This window comes from Pavona decussata, unplaced genomic scaffold (assembly GCF_977016875.1).
Source record: "Pavona decussata unplaced genomic scaffold, jaPavDecu1.1 SCAFFOLD_95, whole genome shotgun sequence".
Lineage (NCBI taxonomy): Eukaryota > Metazoa > Cnidaria > Anthozoa > Scleractinia > Agariciidae > Pavona > Pavona decussata.
The window spans coordinates 1,965,431-1,979,370 of record NW_028145512.1 but is presented as its reverse complement, the minus strand read 5'-3'; the positions used below and the strand labels follow the sequence as shown (position 1 = coordinate 1,979,370).

The 13,940-nt window shown below is 39.8% G+C and overlaps 2 protein-coding genes across 2 annotated transcripts; one reads left to right on the top strand and one right to left on the bottom strand.

The window, feature by feature from the left end:
• Positions 1-789: 789 nt before the first annotated feature.
• Positions 790-3,153, bottom strand: LOC146473080 (heat shock protein 70 A1-like). The gene has a single exon (XM_085118803.1). It carries the CDS (start codon positions 3,007-3,009, stop codon positions 1,102-1,104), a length of 1,908 nt encoding a protein of 635 aa, XP_084974929.1. The 5' UTR covers positions 3,010-3,153; the 3' UTR covers positions 790-1,101.
• A 155-nt stretch (positions 3,154-3,308) lies between these two features.
• LOC146473079 (GPI ethanolamine phosphate transferase 1-like) lies at positions 3,309-13,566 on the top strand. Its single transcript, XM_085118800.1, has 5 exons — positions 3,309-3,805; positions 7,602-7,892; positions 9,316-9,678; positions 11,021-11,200; positions 11,749-13,566. Exons 1-5 carry the CDS (start codon positions 3,454-3,456, stop codon positions 13,419-13,421), a joined length of 2,859 nt encoding a protein of 952 aa, XP_084974926.1. The 5' UTR covers positions 3,309-3,453; the 3' UTR covers positions 13,422-13,566.
• Positions 13,567-13,940: the final 374 nt, after the last annotated feature.

Here is a 13,940-nt window from a genome sequence, read left to right as displayed (position 1 = left end):
AAAAGTTCAAAAACAAACTCATTAATCACCGTTGAAGACCATGTTTGTTGAACTGTTTTTCTGCATGAGCGTGTTATAAGAAGGGCCCAGATTGTAAGTCAGAAGTACAAAAGTTTTATTGGCCCGGTGACATCCTCGGTAGCCTCCCACGCAGACGTCCTTAGGGGTTCGTCACGTCTGCGTGGGAGGCTACATCCTCGGCGACCAAGGAGCAGATAGTGGAGACGAGAAAAACGTCGAAACCGACGGGAAAAAGTTCGACAAAGAAAAGTTGGGAGGGAAAGCATTTACTCAGTTAAACTGGGTTAAGTCGGTAGTCTAGTTCTTCCTATCCCTCTCGCCTCTACTAGTTTTTAAAGTGGCAGATTAAGGAGGGTACCTACTAACATCGAAGTATTTTTGTGCGATTTATGACTTTGTGGGAAAAGCAGATCTTAGTAAGGGCTATTGGAATCCAAAAAAGAAAATTGGGGGTAACCACCCATTTTTCAGAGCTAATAAAACATCAATATCTCCAAAAAACGCCAAAATATTAAGCAATGTACGGCACTTTTTCCTAAATTGAAGCTTAATTATCTCTGAAAAATGCATGGTTACCCCCAATGTTTTTTTTGCGATACCAAAAGCATTTGGTAAGTTCTGCTTTCTCCGTATAGTTTTAAGCCGCGCAAAAATATTCCTGTATTAGTACAAACCACCCATAGGAAACCTGAGTATCTCGTGATGCGCAGAACGTATGCGCAGTAACAATAGTAGGCACCGTCCTTAAATGACAAAGAAATACTCGCCTTTGATATAACAATTTAAGTTTTAATGTTTTCAACATATTGAGGTTACAATAAGCTTGTCATGATCTTCAAAAAGACTGGTTTGGTTTTTCGAAAATGATAACTCACTACTTTCTGCACTGTTACCCCCAGATCCTTGTGTAAAATGACTGGCTAGAGCAGGTTTTCATGGAATAAATGAAAACATGGAGGATTGATTATCTACCAAGAAAACATATTGACCACTACAAATATAGTATACAGTTAGTAAATGCTGAACAAACTTTCTTCAAATCAACACATCTTAGCATCCAAATTTGTCTTTATTGTCAGTTCAATCCACCTCTTCCACTGTCGGTCCATTGGCAGTGCTGTTATACTCCTGCTCCTGCTGCTGTCCATGTAGCTTGGCCATAATAGGAGAACACACTCGCTCCAAATCTTCCTTTTTCTCTTCATATTCTTCTGTCGCTGCCATTGAATTTCGGTTCAACCAAGCCATCACCTCCTGAGTCTTGCTCTTTACTGTCTCCAGATCAGCAGCATTCAGCTTCTTCTCTGCACTTGAATCTTCTGCCGCCTGTTTCACGTTGTACACATAATTCTCCAAACTGTTTCTGGCTTCAATGGTTTCACGCTGCAATTCGTCTTCTTTCCTGTATTTCTCGGCATCAGCTACCATTCGATCGATGTCCGCTTTGGAGAGCCTCCCTGAATCATTGGTGATGGTGATAGCATTAGTTCTTCCAGTACTCTCGTCCTTGGCGGAGACGTTTAAGATTCCATTGGCATCAATATCAAAGGAGACTTTAATCTTGGGCACGCCTCTTGGAGCAGGGGGGATTCCAGACAGCTCAAATCGGCCCAGGAGGTTGTTGTCTTTAGTCATGGTTCGCTCTCCTTCATACACTTGAATGGTAACACCTGGCTGATTATCTGAATAGGTAGAGAACACTTCTGAAGTTTCGGTTGGAATGCGACTGTTGCGTTTAATCAGTGAGGTCATCACTCCGCCAGCGGTCTCTATACCAAGGCTCAACGGAGTAACATCAAGCAACAGAACATCCTTGATCTCAGCACTTTGATCTCCACTTAAAATGGCCGCCTGGATTGCAGCTCCATACGCTACTGCCTCGTCAGGATTGATGGTTTTGTTCAACTTTTTTCCATTGAAGAAGTCTTCCAGAAGCTGCTGTACCTTTGGAATTCTCGTGGAACCGCCAACTAGGACAACTTCGTGGATCTTGGACTTGTCAAGTTTAGCATCTTTGAGCGCTTTTTCCACTGGTTCCAGGCAAGAACGGAACAGATCATTACAAAGTTCCTCAAATTTTGCACGTGTGATCTTGGTGTAGAAATCAATTCCTTCGGCCAGTGAATCGATCTCAATGCTTGCTTGTGTACTGGACGATAGGGATCGCTTGGCTCTTTCACAGGCAGTCCTAAGGCGACGCAAGGCTCTCGGGTTGCCTTTGAGATCTTTCTTAAACTTGCGCTTGAATTCAGCCGCAAAGTGATCCACCAAACGATTGTCGAAATCTTCTCCACCAAGGTGTGTATCGCCGGCTGTTGATCGTACCTCGAACAGCGATCCTTCATCGATTGTCAGTATAGACACATCAAATGTTCCTCCACCCAGGTCGAATATCAGTACATTCTTTTCTCCTTGGAGGTTTTTGTCCAAGCCGTAAGCAAGAGCGCCAGCTGTTGGTTCATTGATGATTCTTATAACATTCAGTCCTGCTATGATTCCAGCGTCTTTAGTGGCCTGTCTCTGGGAATCGTTGAAATACGCAGGCACTGTAATGACAGCATCCTGAACTGTCTGTCCTAAGTAAGCTTCAGCTGTTTCTTTCATCTTTATGAGCACCATGGAACTGATTTCCTCTGGAGTAAAGGTTTTCCAAGATTCCTTGTTCTGCACGCGGATTTTAGGCTTGCCAGCTTCATTGATCACTTGGAAAGGCCAGTTTCCTCGGTCAGATTGTACTGAAGGATCGTCAAATTTCCTACCGATCAGTCTCTTTGCGTCAAAGATTGTGTTGCTTGGATTTAACGTTGCTTGGTTCTTGGCTGCCTCTCCGATCAATCTTTCTGTGTCAGTGAACGCAACGTAACTAGGAGTTGTACGATTTCCTTGATCATTAGCGATGATCTCAACTTTACCATGTTGGAAAACTCCAACACAGGAATAAGTTGTTCCAAGGTCGATTCCAATCGCCGGAGCTAACTTGGCTGGCATCTTCGGAGTTTGCGTTAAAGTTCTTTGTCTTCTTCTGGAAGAGTGGTCTCTGTTTTCAGCAAATTTTAAATTAACTGCGTTGTGAAAATGGCCCGTATTTATACCCCTTGCAACTCAGTGAAGGCTTACATCAGATTTCTAAAAATACAAAATGCTGACATCATTTTATTCGGATAGGCGAATGAAGTTTCTTTTATTTTGGGTAAGTGAAGTCCTGAATGTTCTAGAATTAGTGTTCTAGAACATTTTTCTTGCATCAGAACTGTTCTAGACCGTTCTACGACCTTCTACGTCCTGCCAGAATCTTCTTGACTGAACCGGGGGGCTGACCGAGGGCCTTCTCGATTTTTCGGGAAGTTTCTCTTGGTTCCAATCTCGCTCGGCCTCTCTCTGAGCCTTCGCAACTGCAGCCTTCCAATAAGCGGCAATACGTTCGGATTCAAAATGGCGGCAACGAGGTTGTCTTTATTAGTGCTTGGAATTTTAGTCCATGTGGTCTATTTAGCCTCCATATTTGATATCTATTTCACCTCTCCTCTTGTTCATGGCATGACGCCTTATAAATCAAATCTTAAACCGCCAGCAAAGAGACTGGTCTTGTTCGTTGCTGATGGTTTGAGAGCGGACAAGTTTTTTGAAGTTGATGACGGAAAGACTCGTGTGCCGTATCTAAGAGGTTTGATGGAGAAGAAAGCCACTTGGGGTGTATCTCACACCAGAGTTCCTACTGAGTCTCGCCCAGGACATGTTGCTCTTGTTGCTGGGTTTTATGAGGATGTGAGCGCAGTTGCTAAAGGTTTGTAAACGACTCCATCCATTTTGTCACTAGCTTTCGTGTCAGCTGATTTGTGAAAACTATAAGATTTTAAGCAGGCGCGGATCTAAGATAAACGGTAACCGATTTCCGAAACAAGGAACGCCGAAGGGATGCTCCTTCCGGAAATTGCTTTGATTTTAACTCCCTAAAGTCCCGTTTCCTGGGTTTCTGAGTCATTCAGACAGGATATTTCCAAGTTTTCCAAGCTACATGTACAGTGCAGGCCAGAATTAAGCGAATTAAAACATACGCGTAAAACGCGTCTGCTGCGGACGCGAATACGCGTCTAAAAATCTGCAGATGCGCGTCTAGTCAGACGCATTAGTATGTATGAGCTAGCTCATTGTTTTCGTATTGTTGATCTTTCATTGTTCTTTTGAATTGCCTGGGAAAAGCCTTTCAGAAGGGTTTGACAAAGTATGACTACACTTGTCGACTTTCTTGTAGAACCGGCTCAGCGCAAGAACAACTTCATGTTGTTGAGCACATGGAAGAACTTAAAGAAAAAAAAAACTTGCCGCGAGGCTTACTGTATTTTGCGAAACGAAACGAAATGATGAATAAAATCTGAAGAATTGAAGATATCAAGACTACAACAGTCAGACCTTCTGTGTGTGACAAGCTAAAAGAGGAATAAAACGCCGGGAATGCAGTGTTTCTAAATTTAAAGATCTGTACTTTGCGAAACGAGCTCTGCGTACGTAGACCGTGAAAGGATTTAACTTGTTTGTTTATATTTCTAAAGGCTATTCTTATTTATTCCTTGCTGCAATGATGATTCGGGTAGTTCGAGAATAATACTGTATTTGTGGGTAAATCATATAGAGTAAACAAATAAATTACGACCCGCAATAAAATCAGTCAATCCACCAAATGATTTTCAACAGACTTCGCTCGTCTCGCGCGCTTCGGTTCAGATTTGCTGACTTACCGTGAACTTTCCCTCATTCTACCTCACGCATTTACTATCTCCGGCCGCAAAATGTAATCGTTCAGTTGACTTTAAAGATCCAAGGCAATTCCGTTGGTTAAAGGCTTAGGGTAAAATAGGAAACTTCAATTTTGCAAAATTTCATTCGGGTCTAGTGGGAGCGATAAGATCGATTCCCCGGAACAAACCTAAACTGAACGTAAAACACTGAGAGTCTACTGAGTACCGCAACGCTTGATGCATTCCTATAGTTACGTTCACTTGGATAAAGCCATATTAGCAACTTTTGCAAGATTGAAAGCTTCTTCTAATGTTGTAAAACACTGCCTGAAGCCGTCGTTTCGACGTAGAAAGAAATTGCCACGCTGATAACATCGGGAAGATTTCAGTCACGTGTTAGGCAACCAAATTCCTGCACATGTATCAAGTTTCATTCGACAACAACACGATCTACGGAGGTTCTTGTAAGGAAAACTGGATGCTTTTTTATTCAATCAACACGGGAGCCACAGTGCCTTTCCAATTATAGCCAACTTGTGCCATTTTCACCCCTTCGAAGAAACCTCGAAACACTCTCTTTCGAGTCACAATGTAAGTGAAGGCATAACTCGAAACACTCACCTATCGTTCACGTGTTCGCGCACAGAGCGCTTTGATTTCGAACAAGTAGTATTCGACTAATTAGCTTAGATTTATATTTTCTATAACATACAGTGAATATTCAATATCGACTGGGAGTTGTTTTTAAAGCCGCCAGTATTTACGAAGCGGATAAGATTCGAAATATGATAGCTGTCGCTCGCTGATTTCATAAAATGCTAATTTTGTGTTTGTTGTTAACCCGTTGAAGTCTTTTGTTTTGTTTGACAATACCACACAAAGAGAACTTACGGCGATGAATAACAATGGCAAAAACGCGCACATTTAGACGCGTCTAAAAATACGCGCATGCGCGTTTTTGCTGCGTATAAAACGCGTCTGCGTAGTTCGCTTAATTCTGGCCTGCACTGTACAATCTCCCTTTTTTACTGTGGAAAATTTGCCACCAATTTCAACTGAAAATGAGCATTCCTGGTACCCTTTTACAACATTATTTATCAGCTAGAATGCAACATTCTGGCGTTAAATGGTACATTTTCTTCATGGTCAATAGTCAAGTCAAGAGTTTTGCAAGCGTCAATCCTTGGCCCAATACTGTTCTTCTTATTTGTGAACGACATGTCTGAGGCTCTTAACTCTTTGAATTTGATAATGTTTGCAGATAACTCTAAATACTTTAAAGCTATCAAGTCCTTGTGTGACAGTAATGCATGTCAAAAGGATCTAAATGCTTTTTTTGCGTGGTCCATCTCCATTTTCAGCCATCTAAGTGCTACAATTGAATAGTCAGCAGGAAGAAAACTAGTCTTGATCACGCTTATATCCTTAGTGGCGCCAACGTAGAATTGCGTGGTCAACAAGGAAAGGGACTTTGAAGTTGCAATGACAAAGGAACTCACATGGAACGAACACATATCTTTGATAGTATCCAAAGCCAGCAAAAAGTTGGGGTCTACAAAGAGAAACTGTTGAAATATTCTAAATACTAGCACTTTAACTTTATTATATACTTCACTTGTTTGTTTACAGTACTTTTGTCATACGTCTCAATTATGGGCTCCACAGTTGATTTTGAATGACTTAGTGATAATTGAGAAGACCCAATGATGCACCATTAATTTTATTTCTAAAAATGACAACCTTACCTACAAGGATCATTTAATTTGTCTCAAACATTCACCTTTAGATTATTTGCTTGAATATCTCAATGTTTTTTCTTTTAACTGTAAGTCTAGATCAATCAGTCTTAATATTTGACAGCTAATAATATTATTATATCTCTTATTGTAATATATTATTATCATGCTGCAGTAGTTCAGTTTTTTATCAGCAGTGCTCAGCATTTTAGAACCAGTCTTTTTTTTGCGACTCTTTTACAAATCGAATGTGGTTTAGCGTTGTCTACACTCTTATCGACAACGATATTTGTCATCACAGTGGTCAAAATGTTGCGCGCCGAGTGAGTCCACAACAAATTTTGACCCCTGTGATGATGAATATCGTTGTCGATAAGAGTGCAGACAACGCTAAACCACATTTGATTTGTTTTTTACCACATTATCAACATCAAAGAAAATTTTACAATAACTGTTAAAATTTCTGCGCGCTGATTGACGCGAGCAGCGTTGCCTAGACTCTTATCGACAACGAAAAATTAGCCAATCAGATTGCGAGATTCGAAACAATTGTGGTAAAGTTCTTTATTCACATTTGCAACCTTCTGGAATGTCATACCCGACAATATTTAAGCAGAAACTACACCTTTTCTTTGAAAAATAAGCTTACCAGTAAGTTCTTTTACTTTTTTAGATTCAGTCATGAATGTCTTCAATGGAGATAATATTTCATTCTTTTAAGCTGATTTGCTCTAAATATTGGCATATTAATTAACAGTATAACTAGTTTTAATAAGAGACAGTTACATGATTAATACCTAGTAGGGGACCGAGTGTTCTATTGTATTTTCACCTGCCTTTTGTGCAAATCTTGAAATAAATAAATGAAAGAAACGTTCTAAATTATAATAAAATTATTGTGTTAAGAACAAACAGCAGTCAACCTACTCCATATTCTACAGTGTAGATGACATTCAAAATATCTTTGCTCTTTGGAAACATGTCAGTCTGTTGACCCATGGGTACTTTGAGTTGTTTTACTTTGTAAGCATTTAATCCCAGTTTCCTCTATCCATGTAGTTTATAATCGAGCTTAAGTTTCATTATGATTTTCTGTTTCTGTTACCAGGCTGGAAAGAAAACCCAGTAGAGTTTGATTCTACTTTCAACGAAAGCCGTTTCACGTGGGCATGGGGAAGCCCTGACATTTTACCAATGTTTGCAAAGGGAGCCAGTGGGGACCATGTATTCACTTCCATGTACAAAGATGTTGCAGAGGACTTTGCAGATGAAGATGCTTCTAAACTTGATACTTGGGTGTTTGATCAAGTGCAAGAGTTTTTTGCGTCTGCTAAGAATAATGAGACTTTGAAGCAGATGCTTTCTCAAGACCAAATTGTGTTCTTTCTTCACCTCCTTGGTAAGCTCTTCAAACCTGTTCCAGCCTTGAGTATATCTTTGTCTGATAAAAATCTTAGCATGTCATTCCACTCACAAGATGGTACAGGGAAGGTTTCTATCAGCCATCCAAGGTCGACAGATTAAAATTTGCTTATTCAAACTGGTTTCATTAATTATTTTCTTTCATCCCAGATTCATTCCATAGTCTGGAACAAAAGAATACCAGTAAAACATATCAAATTTCTTTGAAAAATTTCAAAGCAGAAGCAAATTCATACCATAACATATGAACTGGAGTTTTATTTGATTAAATTATTTATATAATATACATATGCTATAGTGGTAGAACTCTTTGAATGAGGCTTGAACAGACCAGACTGGCAGTGTATTTTGGAATGAAATTGCTTGAAAATAGCTAGAAAAATTATTTTACCTTGTTCTTTTCTTCTTTGCTGAATGTGTTACAAATAAATGGTCCCAAAATTGCTATGAAAACCAAACCCTCTCATAACTTTTGTTGCTGGCAGACTTGCAGTTATAAATCAATGTTGAAAGTCCTCAACACAAGAATGATATCCAATATATTGGCACAATTTGCCAAAGTTATATTATATTCCTTGCATTTTAATTGTTGAATCAGACAAAAATTACAGACAAATGAATCCAACTGGAGGTTTTCTTGCCAGCAAACCAACTTGGTTGAAAACAACTTTCAAAAGCTCTTTAAGTTTTCCCTGTAGTGTGGTGATATGATGTAACTTCTATGTCCTTGAACTGTGATAAAGCAACCTTGTTTCCACAACCATCATTTCATAAAACATACACATAAATCTTAGCTATTTGAAACAGTAATAATAATAATAATAATAATAATAATAATAATAATAATAATAATAATAATAATAATAATAATAATAATAATAATAATTATGTTATACTATTCACTGTTGTACCTTTTCTGCTGCAAGTGTGATACAGGTATTGCTTTTTTTTAAATACCGTTAAATACCGTTAAAGTGATTTGGACTCTTGATACATAATACAATAACTCAGCTCCATTTGCAGATGTGGGTTATTTGTATTTATCCAGGTTCAACAGTCCAGTCCAATTTATTTTGTACAATTGTCTTCTATCATCTCATCAATTCTCCTTGGATATAACATTGTTATAATGTCCCAGATATAAGTCCTGTGTATGTATAACTTAGATACAAGGTTTTAGGGGCGTTATAACAAGAAGGGTTGTCATAGATTCATTTCTTTCTTTTTTTTTGCTGTTCTAATGTTTCACCTGTCTGGTGACTAATAAAAAAAATTGTCCCAGTAGATCCAGTAAGGTTGAGAGGAAGAATGGAGAGTGACAACAAGAAAAGGGTTTTTCCTCTTTCAACACTGGTGAACCAAATATTGCTTTTGATTTAATGAAAACTATTTTCAACCAGGAATCGACACCAATGGCCACGCCCACAGACCTACCTCACAAGAATATCTAAAAAATATTGCTGTTGTTGACAAAGGGATTCAAGAAATGGAAAAACTCATTGAGGATTTTTACAACCATGATGGTCAAACAGCGTATGTAATGACAGCTGATCATGGTATGACGAACTGGGGATCCCATGGGGCAGGGCATCCTCATGAGACACTGACCCCATTAATGGCCTGGGGAGCTGGTGTGCGGAGTCCCTTGGCTCCAAAACACGGGGTGGATGTCCCAGCTGAGATGTACAAGTGGAAGCTGGCTCATCTGAGAAGAGTTGATGTTAATCAAGCTGATATTGCACCTCTGATGACATCTCTGATTGGTAGGTTTGATAAAAAGGCTCTTTTTGCGAAGATGAGATTTTGATTATATTATGTATAGAACCACAGTTTGGAGGCATTTAAAGATTATTAATGTCCAGGGTTGCCACTGTCAGGGAAAAATGCCGGGAAAAGTCGGGGAGTTGTGCATGAAGTCCACCTTTAAGACAGTTCTCTTACCACAAGATTTGTGAAAGGGTTTCCTTGTTGGCAAAGGTAATAACGTCACATTTCTTTGAAGGTAATGTCATAATTTTTCAAAAAATATTTATGAAATAATAATAATAATTTGATTTCTGCAGCTTCATCACCAGCTTTATTGCAAAGGATTTGTCTTGGATGGTCAGTGAAAATTGGTTTGGTCAGTAAAAAGCCACAGAAAAGGCAGGGAATGTTTTTAACGTGATTACTGACAATCCTGATACTTCAGTCCAAAACAAGCCTCTTTTTAATTTCTCTCCTTTTTGTCTGTCCCTGTTGAAATCATGTGGGTTTGGCTAGTGCGACAGGATAAGTACAAAGAAAATTGGGAGTGCAGAAAAAAACCCTGTATATCTACATGTAATTTATGACACCTTCAAGCAAAAAGTAAGCACCACCATGGCTTTCATTTGAATGTCCGCACTTGTAGATGTAGTTGAGGGGCTAAAAAGTTGGAGCCACCTTGTAAAGCGAAAAGACAAATACCACAGAAAAGTACCTCTTAAAAGTTTTCATTTGAGCAACCACAATTTGGATTTTCTTCCACAGACTCATGATCGTCTTGTATAGCATAGTAAACAACACCATAAGGAATGAATGGTCAACCATACACAGCAAAATAAACAGTACCACAGGAAAGAACTGTTATGTTCTGTCGGATTTCATCTACAATTGTGTTGTACAGCTGAACCTCCCGTAAGCGACCACTCAAAATGCCAAGATTTAGGGGTCGCTTACGAGAGTCGAACCAGAGCGGCTCTCTTCCGAGAACAGGTCTCATACATCTCCTTGTTAGAGGAGAACTTATCGCATACATTTTCCAAATCACAATGCGAGCAGTGCTTGTTTGTTACTAAAGGTTCCTCGTAAACCCTGAGTAGCGTAGTACATACAGCGAACATGGAGATCAGACCATGTGTCAAGTGGTCGCTTACAAGAGGTTAAAAACAATGAATAATAATTATGCCGTCACCTCAAAAAGTGGTCGCAGTCGCTTATGAGAGGTGGTCACTTACGAGAGGTTCCATCTATAGGGCTTTGACTGGGAAAATTTGGTGTTTCGGATAGGTGGTGGTACATGGAGGTTCGACTGTATACAGATTGAACTCTAAACGTTTACTACTTTATGACTTTTGTTTTAAGGTGTCCCATTTCCTCTGAACTCTGTGGGTGTTTTACCAGTGGAGTACCTGAATAACACAGATGAGTACGTCGCAGAAAACCTGTTCATGAATGCACAACAGATTCTTGCTCAGTATGAGGTGAAAGAACTGTTCAGGAAAGAGACGTCTCTGTTGTTTCGTCCTTTCACCTTGCTGGCAGGTAAGGTGGTTACAGTTAGTTATTACTGTTTAGTCACTTTCAATTACGTATTCCCTTGAATACCCTGCCTCCAAAAGGGCGAAGCAATAACTGGAGACACGGACTGAACTAAACTGAACACCTTTATTTTAATAGACAGGATATAGTCCCTTCAGGACATATATACAATAGACCTGTTATCAATGAGAGCCCTGAGTAATAAAGAAACGTAAAAAAAAAACAACTCACAAGGTTAAGAACAATAGCCTACAAAAAGATCTTTAACGGCTTAAAAGAGTAAAATTACACTGACAATCTATTAAAAATAACACAACCGCTGTAATAAAAGGAACGCTTCGCGGTTTCGGTGCGAACCCTCTGCAAATAAAGGTACTGGACTCGGTAAAACGCAAGACTCAAGCTTCACCATAGCTTAAGAGTCGACTCCATGAACCTGTTCCGCCTCCTCCACCTTCCATCCCGCTGTTGGTACAACTGTGTTAGTTTTCTCGACTGTAAAGCAAAGTGTTTTGCCCCATTACACTGACTATTTTTTGTTTGTTTGATAGGTGCTAAGAAAACAGGAATGATTCGTGACATAAAGGACTTTCTACGAACCAATAAGTACAGAGAAGCAGTTAACCACAGCAGAGAACTTATAGAGCTTGCGTTAAAAGGACTTAATTATTATCAAAACTACGATCGAATTTTCTTGAATTTGGTTGTTACTCTTGGGTTTCTGGGCTGGATATTCTGTATCATAATACAGATTATTGAAGATCACAGTGACGTCTTGAAAGAAACGTCCCAAATAAACCAGAAACGCAGAGATCCTTTGGTAAAAGCATCGTATGTGGACAGCATATCTCTAGTGTTAGCCATTCTGGTTATTCTACTGTTACTAATCCAGAAGGCTCCGTGGATGTATTACAGCTATTGTTTGTTGCCGTTGGTGTTTTGGAACCGCATCGGAAAGAGACTTCACATTATTCACGCCGCACTGGATTACATCCATTTGAAGAAATTGCAGCGAAGAGTAACATTTACAGTGTTGTTTGGCGCATTCTCCTTGGAGATTCTTGTTCTGAGTTTCTTTATGCGTGAGATTCTCTCGGTTGGTTTGTTATGTCTGGCTGTTTGGCCTCTTACCACAACACTGTTGTCAAACTGCAAGCCATCACTGGCGTGTTGGATGGTACTCACTTTTTCTCTCTCTGTTTTCCCTATTCTTCCAGTGGTTGGACGTGAAGCGAATTACCTCTTGGTATCTGCAGCAGGAATATTGACTTTAGTCTCGTTTGCCTTTATGTTGCTTTATTTCTCCAGTATTTCGCATCTGCTCAAGACAGAAATAACTAAATCTTGGAAAATACTCCTACCTCAATTTGTGCTTGTGGTGTTCGCCGTGTACATTGTTAACAGTACAGCGTCCAGTCTACAGCTAAAACTTGGTCTCCCTCTCCTTAATCAGATTGGAAGCTGGACGATTCTTCTTTCGTCGTTTTTGCTTCCGCTTATTAACTCCATCAATTTACCCATCAGAATGTCGAGTATCGCCATTGGTTTCTCCTCTGTTTATTTTCTTCTGAGCACTGCTCATGAAGGCCTGTTTTTGCTGGTTTTCTCGCTTCTCATGGGTGCGTGGCTGTTGTGCGAGCACAAACTGTCCGGTAAGACGTTGAATACACTGTTAGAAACACAACTGAGTAGTGAAAACCCTACAGCGACACATCAACCAGCCTGGAAGGTTCTCACAGAAGGCCTCAACGCACCGCTTGTTAGGAAGCTCACTTTACAAGATCTGCGCTGCGCTTATTTCTTCGTCTTCTTTATAATTGTAGCTTTCTTTGGAACAGGGAACATTGCAAGCATCAACAGCTTTGATCCGGCATCGGTGTACTGCTTTCTGACGGTATTTTCACCGTTTGTGATGGGTAGTTTACTCTTGTGTAAAGTTCTTATTCCATTTGTGATTGTAGCATGCGCATTTGATGCCATACATGTGGTTTTGTCGGTCCCAGTTCAGAGTCTTGTGCTGGTTGTCTTGGTGATGACAGATTTCATGGGCTTGCATTTCTTCTACCTCGTGCAGGATTCCGGCAGTTGGCTTGATATTGGAACGAGTATCAGTCATTTCGTGATTATGATGGCATTCATCATATTTCTGCTTCCTATATTTGGATTAGCAAGACTCTTTACTGGGGCCTCTTTATCGTTACGGACAAGCAAGAAAGTCGCTTAACTCTTTAGTGTGTTTATGACAAATTTTGAAAACAGTTAATTTGTAATACGTAAGTTAATAACTTTTAAATGTCATTGTTGTCACACTGTGTTTTATCCGTATTCTTCCCAGAAGCTCCCAACACAAATAAAAATATAGAACATCATGATCTCATTTATCGAGCCGTGACATTTGAGGTTAGGAGGGAAACATAAACTGAAATATGAAGTATAAAATCAGAAGTCATATTATAAACTGCCCTCTCCCCCCCCCCCCCCCCCACCTCCCCTCGCCTTCCTGGAGAACATCTGAAGTGCTGAACCATGGGGCGCGCCGTTTCTTTCTTACATTGAAAAGTGTCGCGCCAAGAAATTGACTGATGCCGCAGCGCGAAAATTCTGGAGTACCCCGTCCACTTAAAATAGGGTTTAACCCTTATATTTATGGCTACTACTAAATACAGACATCTATCTAACTCAGGGACGAACCCTAGGGGTAAGTATTTCCTACAGTATTGTATTAGATGAAGCCAAATTGGGC

Coding starts and splice junctions, on each gene's coding strand:
- LOC146473079 (XM_085118800.1), top strand. CDS start 3,454: ATGGCGGCAACGAGGTTGTCTTTATTAGTGCTTGGAATTTTAGTCCAT. Junction 3,806..7,601: donor TGTGAGCGCAGTTGCTAAAG/GTTTGTAAACGA, acceptor TTCTGTTACCAG/GCTGGAAAGAAAACCCAGTA. Junction 9,679..11,020: donor TCTGATGACATCTCTGATTG/GTAGGTTTGATA, acceptor TTTTGTTTTAAG/GTGTCCCATTTCCTCTGAAC.
- LOC146473080 (XM_085118803.1), bottom strand. CDS start 3,009: ATGCCAGCCAAGTTAGCTCCGGCGATTGGAATCGACCTTGGAACAACT.